Source organism: Pavona decussata, unplaced genomic scaffold (assembly GCF_977016875.1).
Source record: "Pavona decussata unplaced genomic scaffold, jaPavDecu1.1 SCAFFOLD_145, whole genome shotgun sequence".
Taxonomy (NCBI): Eukaryota; Metazoa; Cnidaria; class Anthozoa; order Scleractinia; family Agariciidae; genus Pavona; species Pavona decussata.
This window is the reverse complement of record NW_028145558.1, coordinates 716934-737949: the sequence shown is the minus strand read 5'-3', so window position 1 is coordinate 737949 and position 21016 is coordinate 716934. Positions and strand designations below refer to the sequence as shown.

The 21016-nt window shown below is 37.0% G+C and overlaps 2 protein-coding genes across 2 annotated transcripts in view; both read left to right on the top strand.

Moving 5' to 3' along the window:
* LOC146466330 (uncharacterized) overlaps window positions 1-18762 on the top strand; it is a 35166-nt gene extending 16404 nt beyond the window's left edge. The window contains exons 4-10 of the mRNA XM_085127523.1: window positions 13814-13877; window positions 15655-15698; window positions 15849-15897; window positions 16657-16676; window positions 17024-17098; window positions 18147-18192; window positions 18712-18762. Coding sequence (XP_084983649.1) covers window positions 13814-13877; window positions 15655-15698; window positions 15849-15897; window positions 16657-16676; window positions 17024-17098; window positions 18147-18192; window positions 18712-18762 — 349 coding nt within the window. The remainder of the gene's footprint in view (window positions 1-13813; window positions 13878-15654; window positions 15699-15848; window positions 15898-16656; window positions 16677-17023; window positions 17099-18146; window positions 18193-18711) is intronic.
* The window catches only part of LOC146466329 (uncharacterized), a 69357-nt gene extending 49463 nt beyond the window's left edge, over window positions 1-19894 (top strand). The window contains exons 12-13 of the mRNA XM_085127534.1: window positions 19260-19308; window positions 19616-19894. Of these exons, the coding sequence (XP_084983660.1) occupies window positions 19260-19308; window positions 19616-19678 (112 nt within the window). The 3' untranslated portion in view covers window positions 19679-19894. The remainder of the gene's footprint in view (window positions 1-19259; window positions 19309-19615) is intronic.
* Window positions 19895-21016: the final 1122 nt, after the last annotated feature.

Below are 21016 nucleotides of genomic sequence, written 5' to 3'. Positions count from 1 at the left end.
CAACCTCTTAGTTGAGCGGTGATTTATATATAAATGTCGTGAATAAATAGCGATGAAAACACTTATCGAATAACGAAATCGAAAGAAAGATGTATTCTACATGTCACGATTTTGAAACAAAATATTATCTTCCTTCTCAACGCGAGTCAAACCCATGACGTTCCCTATAATGGTCGGTCGCTAACCACTGAGATACAGGGTGACGTGGAGAGCTGGGTCATTTAGTACAAATTATAAGGAAGGGAATCATAATTTTTAGAACAGAAATCGTTTAGCTCATCAATTAGGTCAGTTCCTTTACTTTATGTAAAACAAGCAGGAGAATAGAACAAATTATGTGGCGATGTTCCTTTTTATTAATGCAGATGGTTAAATGACAAAAGGGGTGACAAAAGGAAACCGTATTGTTTTAGCTCAATATTTAAAGAACTTTAATTTAGCACCTGCCGTTTCTAGTAGCTGCTTCTTTTTACTTTAGATACATTTTCGGAAAGTTTGGTGTGCCTCGATTGATAGTTACCCAGTTATTTCAAGCAATTTATATCAGTTTAAAATAAAAATACCCGACAATGTTCTCGGAAAGATTTGGCTCCAAAGTAGTCTGTATTCCTGGCACACTTCCTATTTAGTCATTTGCATTTCTATCTGCCGACTGTTAATTAACAACTCATTCTCTACGGAAAAAAAACGAACTTTCCACGCCACATATCGTGAGCGATGAATTGCAGGCGAAATTCGATGTCCTCGCGATCAAAACTTACAAATTGGCGAAGGATAAAAACAACCAAAGAAAACAGATAAATATGAATATAAATATGAAACATCATATATTGATCTGCGGATGAAAGATTAGATAGAAGAAAGATCCTCGCAGTTAGTACGCAACTTAAGCAGTTGCGAAAAGAAAGCCTGAAAAAAAAAATCAGGCTTCAACGGGATTCGAAGCCATTATCTGCGATGCCGGTGCAGTGCTCTACCAACTGAGCTATCAAGCCAACTGGGAGCTGGTCATATTGCGAGTTGATAATATACCCGGAAGGATGAATAAAGAAATATGAATATATGAAACATCGTATATTGAGCTGCGGATGAAAGATTAGATAGAAGAAAGATCCTCGCAGTTAGTACACAACGAAAGCAATTGCGAAAAGAAAGCCTGAAAAATTTTCAGGCTTGAACGGGATTCGAACCCATGACCTCTGCGATGCCGGTGCAGTGCCATACCAACTCAGCGAACTGGGAGCTGGTCATATTGTGAGTTCGTAATATACCCGTGAAGGATGAATAAATAAATATGAACAATTATGAAACGTCGATATTGAACTGCGGATGAAAGATTAAGTAGAAGAAAGATCCTCGTAGTTAGTACGCAACTTAAGCAGTTGCGAATAGAGAGCATGAAAAAAATTCAGGCTTGAACGGGATTCGAAACCATGACCTCTGCGATGTCGGTGCAATGCTATCAAGTTATTTAATTTTCCATCCGCAGCTCAATATATGATGTTTCATATATTCATATTTATTTATTCATCCTTCACGGGTATATTACGAACTTACAATATGGCCAGCTCTCAGTTGACTTGATAGCTCAGAAAAATTGTAGAAATTGGACGCAGAAAGGAAATTTATTATTGATATTTTAGAGGAGCCACTGTTCAACAGGTTGGGGTAGTATGTCAATGTTGTATTTATTTATTTACTTATCTATTTGGGTATTTCTTTGTTTGCTTAATTTTTTTTACTATTTTTATCATTACCACTATTATTGCAATTATTAGTTTTTTATTAATTATTTTTTTTTTTTGACAGACAGACCGTCAATGGCAAAACACCAAAGAAAAAACCTTTCGGAAACTTTGCCTTTTATCTTTTAGGTTGAAGTTTTTATACCTGGCCCATTTGAGAAACATTCATGATTTTTAACTTTTCTGTGTTTATGGCATTGCTATGACCATACTGCACACTGGCATAGCTCATCTCTCAAAAAAACTGCGAGTCGTGCGTCTGATATCTCATAAATACAAACCGAATACGGGAAAACAAGAGCATGAATCATGAATCATGAATTTAATTAATAGAAATTTCCAGTTTAAGGAATGAAATATCACTCATAGAGTGCTACAGCAAGAAAAGACTGAACATCTTTTGTTATTTTTATCTTTTTTTTTTCATATCCACAGCTTACAACGAGCGTTTCAGTTTTATCAAAGCATGGCTGATGAAACTGTTGAAGATTCTTCTTTAGAAAAGCTGGAAAATGCCTGGTCAAAAGTTTTTATCACAGAATTTATTGTGATAGCTATAATCAACGCTTTCACTGTCGTCGCCTTTGGAAGAAATCGCCACTTACGCAAGCGTACTACGTATCTGATAATAAACCTGACAGTGGCTGATTTACTGGTGGGAGTAGTGACAGCATCATTGGTAACATTGGCCCCATATTTCGATGAAGGACATGGTTTCAGCTGGCAAGAATTCTTAATTTTAACCTTGACCCATATTTTCCCCCTGGCTTCCGCAGTCAATCTTTCGTTAATTTCTTTAGAGCGGTTACACGCCACACTTTTCCCCTTCAGGCACTGTTTAATTAAGAAATGGCTTTACTTCAAAGTTATTATTGGCAGCTGGATGATAACTTTGCTTTTGGCATCCATGATGTCTGTTCTTGAAGAGCTCGAGTTAGTTTTAATTCAGATGCACTTGCATGTTACACTTTTGTTACAATTCTTATCATAACTGTTTCCAATGTTATTATTACCATAAAAGTCAAAAGTAACCCTCCTCCGCAGCATTTGAGGGCAGTTGCCTCAGAAAAGAAATTGTCTGTAACCTTAAGCATAGTTACAGTGGTCTCTATCCTGACCATTCTGCCCTCATCTATCTGGATGATAATTGAACAATACATATTCAAACAAATGTCTCATGCAGTATTCATTCAAATACACGAAATGTTAGATTTGTTATATTATGCCAATTGTATAGTCAATCCATTGATATATGCGATAAGAATGGAAGAGTTTAGGAAAGCCGTTAAGGAACTTATTTGTAAGAGGACTGCAGCAACAAGGGGTGTCGAATGCATTGAACTTCATGCAATGTAATGCATGAGCACAAAGATAAAAGAAATAACCAAAAAACAAAAACGGTTAATCGAGATTTGGTTCAATCTGATATTTAAGTTAGTTTTCTTTTTCTACTTTATCGAATAAAGAATAAAGAATAAATAAAGAAGAATAAAGAAGAGTAAAGAAGTATTGACTGTGTTGCTTTTGGTCTCCCCATGTATAGCTTGCATTTGCAATTAAGAAATCAAAGGACGATCGTAAGTGGTCTTCCACCGATTTTGTTTTTTTGTCTATTTTGTTTTACTAAACGTTTTTGGGACCAATGGGTAGGGAAGGCGACAACTTCTGGGTAATTTTACAGGGCTTGAAATTCAATAAGTCACATGTGTGCTACTGAGCTGTTATGGTGTGTGTTACATGAAGATGTAGTTAGGTGCTTACAGTGGTGAGTATGTTGGAATTTCAATCAGAGCATCAGACGGCTGCAGTGGTTCAGGGCTCATCACTGCATTGTAGCTATAGCGGTCCATCTCTCTGGAACAGCGTACCCTGTAATCTTAGGCAAGCTGAACCACTTAATTTAAGCAACTACATGATCTCCATTTCAGGTAAGTTGAGACACGGCATTCATGGAAAGCAGGTCAAGTTTTCTTCTGGTTTAGTATTATTGTTTAGGATTGGGATTTTTAGTATTTACACATTTTGATGTTGATAGATTATCTTGTAGTTTTATGTTGTATGGTCCTGATGAACTTTACTTTTTAACCGTGTGTAAATGAAGATTGAACTGAATTGAATTGAAACTAAATAATGCCAAGTTGTGTCATTTTTCCTCTCTCACCGAGGTGTATAAATGGGTGCTGGCTAGGGTAACTGTGCAGCAGAAGGAGAGAAAAAGAGTCCCTGATAGAGAAAGTTACAAACTGCGCCAATAAAACATTACTCAACAAGAATGCAATGTTGTGTATGAGCCAATCAGAATTAACCATGAGCAAGCTGATGTCACTAATTGTGATGCAGTAACATTTTGCTATTTCATGAATAACGTCTGCTTTCCCAACCAATGAATTGTTCCAGAAAAATGTTACCCATACCCCTCCCATGGAATATTTGAAAACTGTAGCTTGGCTTCATATTTTTCTTTTTAAACCTCAAATATCCTTTTGACGAAGCCTCCCCCACTCCTCAGAGTTTTCAATGACTTTCTGTGGGGGTGGGAAACTGTGTACTATGGATATTTCCTAGAACCACAAACTAAAGGAAAACTCCAGATTGTGACTTATTTAATACACATCAACTGATCCAGAAGACACAAAACTTTACCAGGTCCCCCTACCAATAAAAGGAAACAAGGGTGGAGGGGAGGGGGCTGATCACGGGTTACTTTTCCTTTTACCTAAATGTACATGCTGCTTCCTTGTATACACACCTTGAAAAGAATTTGACGAATTAATTCTCTTGTCTCTCTTTAAGTTCCTTCATTTCCTTGTCAACTGAAAGCCCTGGCTGATTTCAAAAGCAGCATCACCACACTTGAGGAACTTCTTGAACGCAAATTTGTCTATGAATTTCCCAGCAACTGTGCTTGCTATATTGAATTTGAGGAGAAGATTTAAAAAAATTTTTACCTGCAAAGTGAATCTCTGGGCTTCCTGTTTTGGAGCATCTTCATACAACCCCAGTGAAGCATCAAATGTGAAAGTCCCAATTTCTGAAATATGAAGAAATATGTACACTGATGGGCTTAAACTTTTAAGGCTCAGCTGTTGTACTGTGATAATTGCACTATTTACAACGTAAGATACTACACCTGTACCTCTCATGTTTTGTACTAATTACCGACATGCATGCATCTGCATGGCCACAAAAAAGGGAAACTCTGCCATCTGGAAATTTTCATACCGCATATGCATACACTGTATACAGATTTTGGACCATGGGTTGGAGTGCTCCCATAAAAAAAGCTTATAAGTAATACACACAAAAATTGAAAAGTAAAATTTGTGGTTGAAACCAGTAGTAGTGCTCAAATGTAAAATGACTGGCAAGCCTATGGGGAATGGAAAGGGGGGGGGGGGGTATTTGGACTGTAATGCCTTATGGGAAAAATATTATAAGAAATGTAACTACTTTTAAATGTCTGAAATGATTATAATTATGTCAGTATTCTGCAAATAAGAGGCATTGTGCCCAATAAGCCCTTTTTTCTGAATAGCAAAGCACAATATGTAAGCTTGTTATGTGCTTTACCGTCATATTCCATGCTTCAAGTCTTGTGTGGCTCAGGAAAAAGGGTGAGGAAGGCTCAATAAGGGCTGTAATTTCCAGTCTATATCTCTCTCAGGGTGAAAATGGGCCAAGCCTTGTTTTAAGCCAAGTGAATAAATAATAAATGTTTTTACCTAATTCAGTGACACTGAGGCATGCATATTACTAATATCCAGTTAACAATGATAATAATTGCACAGTGTATTTTTATAGATATTTAAATTGTATTTTAAATATTGCATTTTATTGCAACAAAAGATATGTATCTTTTATCTTATGAAGAAATAAAGATTGATTAATTGACTTACTAGTTCAGATGCTCTATCCCTATAAGCTACAACAGACTCATGGAAACTTAGGTCATTAAACTAGGTTTATATGACAATCATATTGCACACTGCTGATTTGAATGTTGATGAATAGTACACTAGTACATGTGAAAGAAATGTGATGTTATGTTTAAACTTAAGTGAATAAATGATAGATGACACATAGCATGTATTCATTTATTATTATTATTATTATTATTATTATTATTACTATTATTATTATTATTATTATTATTATTATTATTATTATTATTATTAATTTGGGTAATATTATTTAATTTGGGTAAATGGCATGGGCATAATCCAGAAAAGGAAAACATAATATTGGCTGAAGCAGCACATTTAATAAAATATTAAATATGTTTAAAATTCTTAAATGAAATGGACATAAACCTTATAATGATATATTTACTTTCTGTGAACCATTTGCTGAGCTGAGCTTCCAAGGCAGGCATTATCTGGTCCACAGGCCTCCTGCAGTTTACTAAACCTCAAAATAGAATAAATTTTGCTGACCTCATTGTTTACATGTTCCCTTATTAGCATATATGAAACAGTATGCCATGAACAAATGGTACATAATAAACTAAAAGAACCTGTGACATATAGTAATCAGGGTAAATATCTGTGTGAAATATTCTACAAGAAATCTACTTTGAAAAACTGTGAAATTTACAAAGAATATATGACTGGGTGGCATTAGAGCTACCCACACCAGCGACAAATCCTTTGTAAAATCTTGACACTTATAAAGTTCATTTCTCAACTGTTTAGCCAGTTCTACTTTTTTCAAGCACTTACAATTTACAGAGTGCATTAATTTGTCACTTAGTAGTTTTGTTGTTTAATGTTAATGTATGCTAATGAGGGTGAGCATGCAAATGAAGATCCTCCTGTAGCATTAACCGTTATGCCATTAAAGTTGCCAATGTTTTCCTCCACTATTTTAATTATTAGCTTTCAGTAGCCTGTCTACTAGAATCAATACAAGAATGTTGGACACTTGAATCTTGGCCATAGCTATACAGTGAAACAATCCCGGCGGATAACAACTGATGCCCACTTCCAAAACAATATAGGACTCTTTTACACAAAAAGTAATTCTGATACTTTCAAATAAACTTTCAGAAATGACACTTTTAGCATTTCTTATCAACAACCTTTTAACAATACTGTACTTTAGTTCTTAATCTATGCGTACTACTTTGCTGTATTTAATTTTTTGTTTGTTTTATTTTTCACATCATTTATATCTGTCGAAGGTAGCAGACAGGCTGCCAAAAGGTTCTGATCTTTTACAAACCATTTCAACCATGAGTAACTTTGTTAATGGGTAATTTCATGATGCATTAAGTTCAGCACATAATAGGAACAGTATCTAAATCAGCTGCCTCTCTGGTGTTGCATAATGTAGTAGACCCTGTCAAAATTAACAATGTTTGGTGTGCCAAACTGATTCAGATAATCCACTCTTTTGCCAGGTTCAGCATATGAGTGGAGCAGTGTCTGGAACAGGCCTATTAAACCACCTGTATTGTAACAGGGGCACTCCCAAAGCACAGAAGGGTTTGCTGTCAGAGCTACAGATACCTTAAGAATGCCCAGAGATTAATGTTATTAAGAGAGAGAATATTAATACTCACAACATGAATACCCTTGAAAAAGGCTGCTTCGCTTACGGTGATCAACCCCAAAAAACTGTTAATAGGCTGTCTCCAAGGAAACAAGGATACTTTCCTTCTTCACAGAACACTTTCCCAAAATCATATAAGTTTACATGGATCAATAACATCTGTAATCGCGAAGGCATTTTTCATATCTTCCTTGAAAATGTGGCCACGCTCTGGGAATCACCGATCGGTCAGTTTGTACAGTTTACTAATCCTTCAGTTTTGTTATGATAATCCATAAATCTCCATTTTGCTTTGGGGATCTCTACCCGGAATATGTTCGAAAGGTGGCGGCTTTCTACTGTTGCAGAACCGGCCAGCGTTTCGCGGCCTTCCAAAACCGTTTTTCTGTAGCCTCCAGGAAGCAGTTAAAAGTTGAAGATGTCGTGACTTCCAGAGGAATACATTTCGTCCCATCTTGAATGCAGAAAAGATACTGGAGCGAGTAACCTCGTCCTGAAGACGACTTTCTCCCTTTGCTGGAATGGAATGGAATGGAATGGTGGAATGAAACCAACAAAAGCAGAATAGCGACTCGTTTAGAAGAACATGACACTTGACTCTTGATCATTATTTCTAAATCAAAAAGTTCCCAGGAGGAATTAGCAATCCTCTTTATACCACAAAACCACCTGAGCTACAGGCCAAGTTTCACTAGTCTGTAGGATGACCCCTGACTATCCATATTGCTAATCATTGGTGTAAGCCGTTTTATTTTTAGAAAGTCAAGTGCAAGTATCACATTACTCAGGCAGAACGGTTGCCTCATGGGTAGACATTTTTGAGCTCCTTGGGACACCACTGGCTTTAAGACCAAAAATACATCTACACCGATTATTGACAATTGGTCCGCTCAAAGTGCGCAGTGAACGGTTTTTGTCCAAAGTTGCCAATATAAAAACAGCAAGTTGCGTAGTCTTGTTTTTCCTTTCCTCTCTTTTCCTCCTTTCTTCTCTCCTCCGCACTTTTCTGAACCTTCTCGTGCAATAACAAGAGCTCAAGTTTTTATCGACCGCCTTTTCAAAAAAGCGTGGTTGCCCGGGGGGGGGGGTACTCCCCTATATGGGCTATACGGGGACGTGCCGCTGGATAGGGCATGGTTTTGGCCCCTCTGTCCTGAACAGGGCAGATAATTTCAAGCGAGACTGTCCCGGACCCGTCCTAAACAGGGTATGGTTGCAAGACTGTCGTCGGGTATTTGGAAATCCGAAATCAGAGACGTTAGTCTGCATTTATTTTAGTGAACAATGCTTCACTTCAATTGAGTTTCCACTTAAGGTTCACCGCTGTTAATGCGAAATTTTGGAATTTTTCGCCATCACTTCTAGGAAGTGTATTATTTTATCTGTTGTAATTGGTATTCCCGTTTCAATGCGTGGAACATCACGTCCGGTAAGTGACAGTGGGCCTTTAAATGTTATTACTATTGCCAATAAACACTTGGGTAACACAAGAGCTTGATGTTGTCCTCTGTCCTAGATAGGGTCTTGAAATTGAGGACATTGTCCTACACAGGGTAGGTATTTAAGGTTATTTTCGTCCTAAACAGGGTCAGGGCTTCAAACCCCCAGCGGCACCCCTATACTCAAACATGGGTCAAGTGCCACCCCCCGGGCGTGGTTGACATGATTGTATTTCAAGAAAACTGATAGAGTCCAAATCCTCTGTCAAATAAAATTAAATTGCGCTCGCAGGGAACTAGTCATGTGTCTGTTCTCTCCGTCTTTACCCAGGATGCGTTAGGTAATAAATCCATGTAAAAAAAAATAAATAAAAAAAAAAAGAAACTCTCCGTAACACGGTACGGTTTCTTTTTTTGTGATAAAAGAAGCAGAGACCTATACAACGTAGAATTACGGTTTAAAGGTTACTATATTTCGGCTGGCCAAACCAGCCTTCTTCAGGTATAATGAAAATTTACATTGGGACATACGCTTATATAGCTGACAGATATTTGCGCAATAGCGGAACTACGTTAAACTAAATTGATTGACAGTATAGAATATAAAGCAAATGAAATAATAATAACAAAGAATAAAAAATAAAAAAAGGAAAAGAGCTAGTACATTTCTTCGCGAATATTAAGGCCATGTGGACAAAGTGTTCTGCCTTTTGAGATTAAAAAGGCTTCCCTGGCCTTACGTATTGAGTCTCGGTTAGAGTAGACTTTTTCTATGGGGATTAATTGCATGTCGTTAGCGGTGTGGTTAGGAGCGGTGAGGAAGTGTTCTGCGGCTGTGGTGGGTTTAGATTTAGTGTTAGGGTTATCTATGGTGCAGCGGTCTTCATTAAAGCGGTCTTTTAAGCGGCGTTTAGTCTCTCCTATGTATTGTAAATTACAGCGGTTACATTGGATCATGTAGATTATATTTTTAGTTTCACAGGTCAGGTTAGATTTGATAGGGCGCGTTTGACCAGTGGAAAAGAAGGTGTAGTTAGTGAGACCATCGGAAATGTATGGGCAAGTGGCACAATTTTTACCGCAACGATAGGAGCCGGAAGGGAGTTGTGGGTGGGGATTAGTCGAGTTAGAAGAAAGTTTAGCCGAAACCATAGAAAAAGTCTACTCTAACCGAGACTCAATACGTAAGGCCAGGGAAGCCTTTTTAATCTCAAAAGGCAGAACACTTTCTCCACATGGCCTTAATATTCGCGAAGAAATGTACTAGCTTTTTTCCTTTTATTATTTTTTATTCTTTGTTATTATTATTTCATTTGCTTTATATTCTATACTGTCAATCAATTTAGTTTAACGTAGTTCCGCTATTGCGCAAATATCTGTCAGCTATATAAGCGTATGTCCCAATGTAAATTTTCATTATACCTGAAGAAGGCTGGTTTGGCCAGCCGAAATATAGTAACCTTTAAACCGTAATTCTACGTTGTATCGGTCTCTGCTTCTTTTATCATTTGTATTTGTTAGGCCGATCAGATCAACAATTGATCCAACGTATACCAGCAGGATTATCGTCCACGGTTGTTGCTTGGACTTGACTCCTTTTTTGTGCTCTCTTTGAAGGTAAGTCGAGGGCAATATGCTTTTGGTTTTCCCTTGGGATTCAAAGAAACGCTTGGTCACGTGACTCAACAATCCTCACTTGACTGGACCATTTTGAAAGACATTATTTACGAAATAAATAGAAGAAAACGAATGAAAAAAAAACACGAGACTGGCTGCTGCACTCTGGGTGTAGTTTGAATTGATATAAGAGGGCTTAAACAAAGTTAACCAGCGATCAGGCGTTCTTTTTTTTTTTTTGCGGGAGCGCGAAAGTGTGGCAGCGCAAGGGTCCCGACCCCGAAAAAAAGAACGCCTGATCGCAGGTTTAAACAAACTTTACTCAGTTGAAATACAAATTCCTAGAGCTTATGATGACAAGAATATTAAATCCGTTGTTTCTTCAATCACTGATAGCTGCTGACCAAAAAGAACGCTATAGCCCACTAGCAACCAGATTCGGCGCGCGCATTTAAAATTATGCTACGTCATAAAGGTAAATTTACTCGGAGTTTTCGGGAAACGTTGGAAAAGGGACTCAGAAATCTTTAAAGCGTGATTTATAAAGAAAGTGACAAGCGAAAAGCTAAGAAAATGGCTTCTGGCCGTCCATCAGGTTAGTGAGCAAACTTTAAGTAGTCATATGTTTAAGGCTTTTCAGTTTGCGCTTTCATTTGTGGATTTTCCTTTATCGCTCGCTTCCAACATTTCATTCGGATCCTGTCGGAATTTAAACTCCGCCATGCACTTTTTCGCTGCACTGTTCGGCAACTGTAAGTAAGTCATTAATCCTAGGGCGTTAACTGAGAATTTTAAAATACAGTAGGGACGCGCGCGCAATGTGTTCAGGAGTTATTTTGTGATAAGCGTAGAAAAACTACACCACTACGAAACTTGTTTTTGACTCCAATTCAATACATCACATAACTTTTACACGGGTGTAAGAACTTCAAACGATATATTTTATGGAGTAATACACATTTATGGAATGGTGCAAACAGTTTTTACTTGTTTTCAAATGTTTATTTTTTACGCCTGCTATGGTTACGGTAGAGGTTAAGAAATCCTTTTATTACGTCATTCCAAGAATGTTTAGAACTTTAGAAGACTCGTACGCATCGAACTCCAAATGCCATTTAGATTGACGTCATAACGGAAATTTACTCGGAGTTTTCAGAAAATGTTGATGAAAGCAACGCAGTGAATAAAAACCCTAATCTCGTACCCAGATGTTTGTATTTGGAGAAAACATTTGGTAAAATCGATCATGTTCTCCAATCTGACTGGTCAATGAAAATGGCCCAATGCGAGTCGCGTCTTGTCGCGTCAGCCATTTGCTCGCCACTTTCCAAATCTTTCACCTTTGCACGCGCGGAGACGCAAGCCTTACAAAAAAATCTATCTTGACACATCAGTCCTTCCGTGAAAGTGGTTTCTTGTATCGATTTAACTTTAATGTTTCATTAAACTGCAACAGGTTCTTATAAACTAACATATTTTTTACATTGCTCTCTTAAATTGTTGAGAAATTTTTGTTTGGTAATCTGACGCGTACAACTAAGTTGTACGCGTGGTTTAGCGCGCGAACATTTTGTACCATTGTCAACAAAAAGTTAGCGGTGCTTTCTGGTAACCCCAAAACTTTTAAGTTAAATAATAAATCATGAAGTCATTTCATTGGTTATTTCGAAAACTTTGAGTAAATCTTCCTAAGTCGGTCATATAAGAGGATCTACTCGGAGTTTCGAACTCAATAAAGTTAAAAGCGCCAAATCTTACTTAAGTGACAAAAAAAATTATCAATCAATAAAAAGCCACAAAATAGCTTCTTAATGCTTTTCATTTTGACAGACTCGCTTACTTTTCCAATTCCCGTTGACAATTCAGCTTGTTATCGACACTGAGTTGGTCTGTGAGTTCTTGATTCCTTGTTTCTGAGAAGAATGTTTTTCAAGTGTCTCTCATAACAACTGATGGCAGCTTGTCGCGCAAATAAGGACGACGTTTTACTTAATCTTGATAAGTTGTCAACATTTTAGTTTTCAAAATCAATAAAAATCGATTTATAGTAACACAAACTGTGCACAAAACTTGGGGAGGTTGGGGGGGGGGGGGGGGGGGAGGGGTGGAGTGAGATAAGCCGATGCCAGTATTGGCACTTTGGGGGAAATTCCGGAAAAGATGTAATATCTGGCCGACCGATATAAAATTGGCTAAAATAGCTTTCGTTTGCTAAGTATCGGGAACAAATATTGGAAAAGTCCATAAGGTGACTCTAAAAGCAATAAAATCTGCTTTTATTTTAGATCGAAGAAATAATTTCTTCGAGATGGAGAAAAAGTTGAATCACCAGGAGCGTGAAAATGAGGTAAGTACATTACGATATATTAAATAGAAAAATAAGAAATGCAGACAAAAATTCTTCTCCACTTCCATGAAAATTTCTTCGAAACGAACAAGAATCTAAATTGTCATCAGCAAATGAAATAAAGTAATACACTGTGATATATTAAAAGGAAAAATGAGAGATACGGACAAAAGTTCTTCATCATTTCGCAGAAAAATTCTTCAAAATGAAAAAAACAATGCACTTACTTTATTTTCTTGCTTTTGACGATTTTTAAATTGTCATCAGCCACAAAATGAAATAAGTACATTTTGATATTCAAGAGAGATTCAACTAGTAAGAGCAATGCCTGTGATCCTGGGGGAAATTCTATTTGAAATGTTTGAAGGAGAATTGAATTTCATACGAAAATATAAGACTGAACCGCTCTAAGAGAGACGGATATTTCATGACAAGATTTGAGAGCGATCTACTAAAAGAGAATCTAACGATACTGAAATGATAAAAACTTAATATTAAGACATGCTCATGATTCTTTGTAAAATTAAGGAGACTAACAACTGAGTTGCAAGTCCAGATTTCCGTATTTTAATGGGATTTATTAAAAAAAATTTTTGAAACTGATAATTATTACACAGCGGAAGCTAACATAGAACACGCAGACAAAAAGTATCCTTTGTTATTCATGAAATTGCCGATAGAATTGTCATTCATTCAGTCAGTCAGTCAGTCAGTTAGTCTGTCAGTCAGTCATTTATTCGTTCGTTCGTTCATTCATTCTTTTTTCTTCTTTCTTCCTTTTTGTTTTAGAGGTTAAGAGAGAAACTAAAGTCTAGAGAAGATTACTTGAAAGTGGTAACCAGGGAAACGGAGTAAGCGGTTGTTGTTTTAATCATTTATTTTAATTAAAATATTTTACAATTGGATTTTTATATATATCTGTCGGACAGACCACATACAGCCAACGGAAATAAAGCCTCTTTTCCTTCAGTAAGCGTTTGTATTGTTAAAAGCTCTTCGAATAGGCGATAGCAGAAATAAAATTATTTTCTTCCTAAGAGTTCTTGCTAACTAGAAAAACAGAATAGGAAAGTAACTGCCATTAAATATCCTTACAACTTTTAAATTCGTTGCAGTATGCAATACAAGCGGTTGACTGCAGCCAAGAAAAAAATTCAGGTTGCAAAAGAGAAGGCCCAGGTTTGTAATTTAGAGAAATAAGAAGCTTGATTTATCCTGTTAGAAAAATAATATACAAACAATGCGGGCTGGTAGAATGGTGTGAACTGGGTAAAATGGGGAAAATGATGAAATTAGGAGATGGAAAATGGGTGAAAAAGCAAACTGGAGAGGGAACGGTAAAAACAAGAAAAGCAGGGGTAACTAAGGGACAAATGTGGGTACAGGGGGGAGAGGAAGAACGGAGGGATAAACAAAGGAACGGAGAAAAGGGGGTACGATGATCTATGTGCTTTGTTTCTACGCACTGTCACATGCTGTCAAATACCTTTCCATCTGTGCCTTTAGTTCCTATGGTAGGAACTGAAAGGGCAAATGGAAAGGTAAATGGGAGATTGGCGAAATTATAAAATTCATGGATTCGAACAGTGACATCAACTTAGATGGCATCTTCGATAATACGTAAGCGAAGACTGGAAACCAGGCTTAGATAGGGCATAGCTTTTGCTGGGTTGAGCTAAACAAAATGGATGGCCGGGTGCGAGATTCTAGGAATGAGATGTCCAAGAAAATGGATTAAATTAGTGGATACCATTGTAGACGGATTTGTTTAATGTATTTGACTTGTTTGTTGAGAATAAGATTTAAGACATTGAACAACGAAACAGTGATTAATCTGCGCCACGACAAACTCTTTTTGCTTGGTGTAAACGCTTTGCTTAAACCACACCTGTTGCTTTGCCACAAAGGGAAACAGGAGATGAATCATGACTTTCCAACTAGGATATTCTGTCGCTGTCCAATCTAAAATCACCGGTCTAGTGATTTTAGGTGCATAGAATCGAAGAGGCAGAAGAGTCTCGACCGTTCGGTGACTTTTTAGCCGTCGCGCGGAATCGAAACCCGGACGACGACATAAACTTACATTAAATAAGCATCATATGTGGCCTAATTGGCCACGAAATTTTCAAGGTAAACAATCCCAGTGATTGCAAAGTGCCCACAGTCGGGTACCGTTAATGCTGAGATGGGCTCTCAGTGTCCGTGTGAGGCATGGGTTATTCCTTGACGTCACCAAAAAAGATCTGACTCATCAGATCGTTACTGATGCGTATCGTTGCCTACGGAACATGAAAATGTATGCATTGCAAAAGTTCAAACAACAATCCATTCGTATGGACGGACCTGTCCTTAGATTCACAGTGGTCCTCATAGCTTTTTTAAAGAAACAACCGGCTTCGACACCACCCTCCCACAGTAAGCCTGAACTGTCCCCACACTACCCTGTAAAGGTTCTAAATTGTCACTGTGGATAGTGTTGGGAACAGGGGGATAAAACATTTAAACGAAAAATAAGGGGAACAGTGGGATATTATGTTCACAGGGAAAAAAGATACATACGGTAGGGCCAATTAAATAGAGAGAATAGTAAGTGACGGGAGTCATGTGAGAAGGAGGACGAGATTATGGGACAGAAACAAAGAAGGGAATCAGGAGATTAGAAATCATATGAAAGAACAAATGGAGATTACGGTTGAGAACAAAAAGAAAAGAGACAATGAGACAAGGGTTGTGGGATAGTGAAGTATAAACGGACTCAGGAGATTAGGAATAAGAAAAGGGTTAAAATTGGCGTAGAAGAGGGGGGTATTGGGGTGGGATGGTAAACACTGTATGTGACTTGATGAAGGATGGAATTAGCAAGGAAAGGAAATGTGAACCTTTCAGGAATGTATTCCAACCATTTTTAGTTCGGGGTTCTTGTTTATAACTGCATCTATCTGTCATCTGTCAACAGGGTGATTTAAAAATACTAAAAGAACGAAACACCGACTTCCACGGGTGAGTGTTCACTGAAATAATATAGCCAAACAAAAAAATGCGACCTGATAACTTAGAGAGAGATTACAGCAGGAAATTAGCTATGGTGTGTTACTTTTACTTGAAAAAAAAAATGTAAGTGTTATCCTATTTTTTTGTGTTTCTTTCTAGGACACTTCAGGAGCTAAAAGGCGAAGGAAACACTGTTGATCAAGAAGAGGTAACTTCCCTAAATGTTAACAACAGAACTGAAGGCCCTCTTTTGCCTTTCTAACGGGCAAACTCTCGATTAATTTAAAACGATACAAAAGTATTCCTCTCTTTATCACGACCATCACCATTACAGACAAAGTCAACAATGTCATCGTCGTCATCGTCATATTAATCATGATTACCAAATTTATACCAAAAAGGTTTTGAAATTTTTTTGAAATTGTTTTGAAAATGTAAATACATGAAACATATATTTGAACTGCGGATGAAAGATCAAATAGAAAAAAGATCCTCGCAGTTACTACGGAACTTACTCCATCACTAATAAGTCCTAGTTGAGTCAGAACGACAATGAACTAAATAAAGCATATTCAGCTTTTTATGTTATTGTCTTCCTGCAATAAAAAAGGAGTTAGAGAAAGATAACAGGAAGACACCAGTTACGGTTGGTGATTCTTTAATGAAAATGTAAAAGTGCTATTGTATCGCATTATGCATCTTTAAAGGAAAGTTCAAGGGCTGATCACTTGATCACAAAGTCATCGCTGTCATGTCATCATCATCATCATCATCATCATCATCATCATCATCATCACCATCATATTATTATTATCATGTCAAATTAAACAAATAGTAACAACTTTCATTTACCCTCGGCAGTTTTTATAGCACAAGTGCTAGTGGGGCCCGAGCATTAAACTTCACAAAGAAATAATTTAAATTGAAAATAATATGGTTAATACTAATAACCTCTTCTTTATTTCAGAAAAAGAATGAAGTCAAAAGGTATGCACCGTTTATTTATTTCTGTTAGCTCTGATGTTTAGAATCACACACTGAAAATTTTATGTGGCTTAGATTATATTAAGTATAGCAACACTGAAAAAGAACTTCATATTAAACTCAACTCTATGTTAATTATTTTATTTCTGGCATTATTACTCCGAACCATAAGCTCTCTCGTTACTTGTTTATTTCTTTGTGTTACACGTTCACTCAGTGTACCTTTCAAAATGATCGCAGCAAAAATAGAACGAATTTTCCAAACCTCTCGAAATGTTTATTTTACATGTCAGTTAAATATTTTTTTTAAAAAGCGCCTTCTTAAAGTATGCACTTCTGTTTATCCGCAGGGATATTGAGAATATGGTCCAAAAAATAGAAGAAAAGAAGCAAGAGGTACCTGATGATGTCATTTACGCTAAACTGTACTGTTATATTTTCTTAGTTTAAGTTTCATATTCAACTTTTCTTGAAACAAATTTAGTTCGTGAAGGTCTTCTGAGAATAAACCAAATGGTTGTTGATCAGATTAGTTATAATATTGATCCAAAATATTAAACATTAGAACTGTGTTCCCATACACCCCATATCTCGAAGTGCTGGCCAATCAGAAGACTAATAGCATTTGCACAGAGTATATAAACGTATTGCAAAAAATATGATCCAAAACTTATATACAAAGAGACGTCTTTTTTGAAGAGTTTTAGGATAGTCATTTTAAAATAATCCTAGAGCAGATTGGTACACTGTTTATTTATCGTATTTTGGTTGTTGTCGTTACTTTAATATAGAAGGAAAAGCGAAAGGCCTCTTTAGGTGAAGTGAACGAAAGTTTTCAGGTATGTTTAATTATATCACCCGGTCGCTTTTCGCTTTCCTCTGCTTCAAAGTAAAGTTGTTCCTTGTGTTTGTCTGTGCCAGAAAAGGCGTCTTCTCTTGCAGGTTAATTTCAAAGTTATCGGTTCTCCCTCTAAATAGACTCTTCACTACATTACTAAAATCGTTCAGCCAGTACTTCCCACCCTCAAAGCTTTTCTTCCTTTTTTCTTATTTTCTATTTTACTTGATCAACAGACCGTCGTGGAAACGAGGCAGCAGATGGAGAGGTAAAAATATTGAACAGCAAGTCATATTCTCTGGTTAATTTTATATCTCGATTTGCACTACTTATAGGTGAATCCAAAACTTGACGTGCTATAGTATGGCTTGTTAATAAATTCAAATGGAAAAGACGAAATGGTGACCTTTTTAGGAGCATGGGGAATGACCTCAGGTTGAAATCTTGAAAACGGATCCATGTGGATAGTATAAATACTGTTAGAAGCTTGTATCACTTGCAGGAATCGCTTTATCGATTCTCTTTTTTCCTTCTCTCGTTTTATATCTGTTTGTTAAGATTGCCTGAGTAATAGTTTATCGACAGCCATTACCTAAAACGTTATTTTAATACGTTTCTTCCTCTTTTCCGCATAGTGAACTGAAACAAATGAAAAGTGAAGGAAAGAGCTGCAAAGAGCAGGTGGGTTTATACAAACTCGAACTAAAATAGTTTCCTTGCTCTAAGAAGTCACGTGGCCCACATCGCTAAATTCGCCGAGGGAGGTTTAAATGTAAGAGGGCCGTTAATAAATGATCGCCTTATGTTGTAGAATGTGGAGCTTTGATACTTGATCTTACCTAAAACTTACATTTCAGTGCCATATTCAACTGTAAAGAGGGAAATGGTTTTATTCAAGTTATCGACTTGTTTAATTGGTTCGTTGATTGATTGATTGATTGATTGATTGATTGATTGATTGATTGATTGATTGATTGATTGATTGATTGATTGATTGATTGATTGATTGATTGATTGATTGATTGATTGATTGATTGATTGGTTGGTTGGTTGGTTGGTTGGTTGGTTGGTTGGTTGGTTGGTTGGTTGGTTGGTTGGTTGGTTGGTTGGTTGGTTGGTTGGTTGGTTGGTTGGTTGGTTGGTTGGTTGGTTGGTTGGTTGGTTGGTTGGTTTGATCTCATTTCATTTCCTCTTATTTAGGTCTCCAAAGTGCAAGAAGCACTTGATAATCACGAAGAGCTGAAAAAGTGAGTAGATATTTTTATTTAAAATACATGCCTCTTACCGGACCATAAGCGGAAACTTGGCCGCACTAGCGAATGTATTACAATGATGAGATTACCGTATTAAAGAAAAGCATCGGAAAAGAAACGAATAAAACTCACTAAAACATGGCGACAATAATGATGCTGAATACAAATGTGTTGTGATAGATAAGAAAACAAAATTCTAGAACGTTACTCCCCTTACAGGATATGTATACACTGGAATCGTCGTTCCTTTCTTGTGATTATTCAGAGGGCCCCTAATGCGTGATTCATTTATTTTTCAACGGAACCAAGGGATTACTTAAGCTCTTGGTCGGCCTATGGTCGTTTTGTGAGTTGGCTGAATCCAAACTTACTAGTTGTTTGGGTCAAACAAAAGTGTCCGCTTTTTCAGGCCTGACAGAAAGGATTATACTGCTCCTTTGACTGCCAATGATTCTAAAGTTTATGACTAATAAGCTTGATTTTTTTTCTGTTTAGGGAACAACTGGATGTGAACAGCGAGCTTCAGAAAGAGAACGAACAGTTTGTAAGTTCCCTATTAACTAGTATGAACTTTAATTTTAGTTGTTTTACCGATTCGGTCGTGGACCATACAAGACACCACAATCATTCCAAAAGTTAGGACTGAGATGTCGCGTAGAAAGTAAAGTTTAAAAGATCAGCGATTTTGAGAAAACAAAGTGCCACAATTTAAACAAAATACAAATGTTGGGGTTAAAGAATGGTTTGCAAATAAAATAGTGGATAGTAAATGTTCTCGTTAAAGTTCTTTGGAGAAGAAAAGTTTCGCCTTCATTGTTTTTAAAAGTGCTTTCTTGTTTAATTTGTTTTAGACTGCGGCCTTGGATGAAGAGAACAGGAGAGTGGAGGTACTTTGCTATAGCTGCGCTAGCTGATGAATAAACCGCTACGTAAATGCATAAAAAAATGAGACAACTTCTAGACCTCAAACTATAGATACACCATCCAGTATTTCTGCGATAACTATATCTTTTGAATTCGGTAGTTTAAAAGAAGAACAAAAATCAAACAAACAAGCAAAGGCGTAAACAAAAACAACAACAAATGAAAAGGAATTATTCCCAAAATAATGCCGTAAGAAGTCAAAAAGGTCATTTGTTTTGTCATATATGCTTTACCACTCACCACGAATGGTTCTCAACTTATAAGAAGTGAAGTGAAAACCAATCGGGAACTCGCTTGCAGGCACAGTTTTCCCGCGCTTAAGGCCAGTTTCTTGTAGTTGTTTCGAGTTCTGATTGGCTCATTAGGTTGCAAACGTTTGTTATGACTGGTTGCAAGAATTAAATTGGTTTCTATTTAACGAAACTGAACAGAAGACCACCTTATATGTTCTCAAAATTGATATAATTGGTAAAAATAAAAATAAAAAACTTATTTGATTCAGTTTCGGAGCGTGTACCTTCTTTTCATATCATTTTCTTGATACTAAAACCAGGAACTACCATAAAATTCGAGCCACTTGCAATTTTGTTCTGTTACCTATAACTGTCAAAGAGAAGCCCGCGTGAATTGCTTGTATTGCGGCTTAACAATTATTCTAAACTGTGTTATTTTTTTCTACACCTTGTAGGAATTAAAGGAAAAGATGGAAAGGTAAATGGCAGATTGGCGAAATTTTAAAATCCTCTTTCTTTCTTTTCGTGAAAATGTAAAGTTTGCTTAAATACTTGTGTTTGTCTTTATAGTGAGATGGCAGAAATGCTTAACAAGATGGAGAACATCTATAAGGTATTATAACTATGAAAGCTTTTGGTTTTTGTCTCGTGGCCAAAAGTTGGGAACAATGCGGCATTTTCTTGTTAAAGGTTCATTCATGGATAGGTCCAGCCTAGTTTCCAAGCCTTAACGCTGTCAATACAGGAAGCGAACTGTGTTGCAGGCATGGGTTCGAGCTGTGACGTCAACGTTAATAGCATCTTTGATAACGGGTCGTCGAAGACTGGAAACAAGGCTTAGATAGGGCATAGCTTTGGTTGGATTGAGCTAAACAAAATGAACGGGTACGGGATTCTAGGAATGTGATGTCCGGGAAAATGGATTAAATTAGTGTATACCATTGTAGGTGGATTTCTGTAAAATACTTCACAAGTTCGTTAAGAATAAGATTTAAAACGCGAATTACGAAAAAGTTATCAATCCGCGCCGCGCCAAAGTGGGATCCGGTTTATCTAGTCCGGGACAGCACAAAGTTATGAGAGGTTTGAAATTTC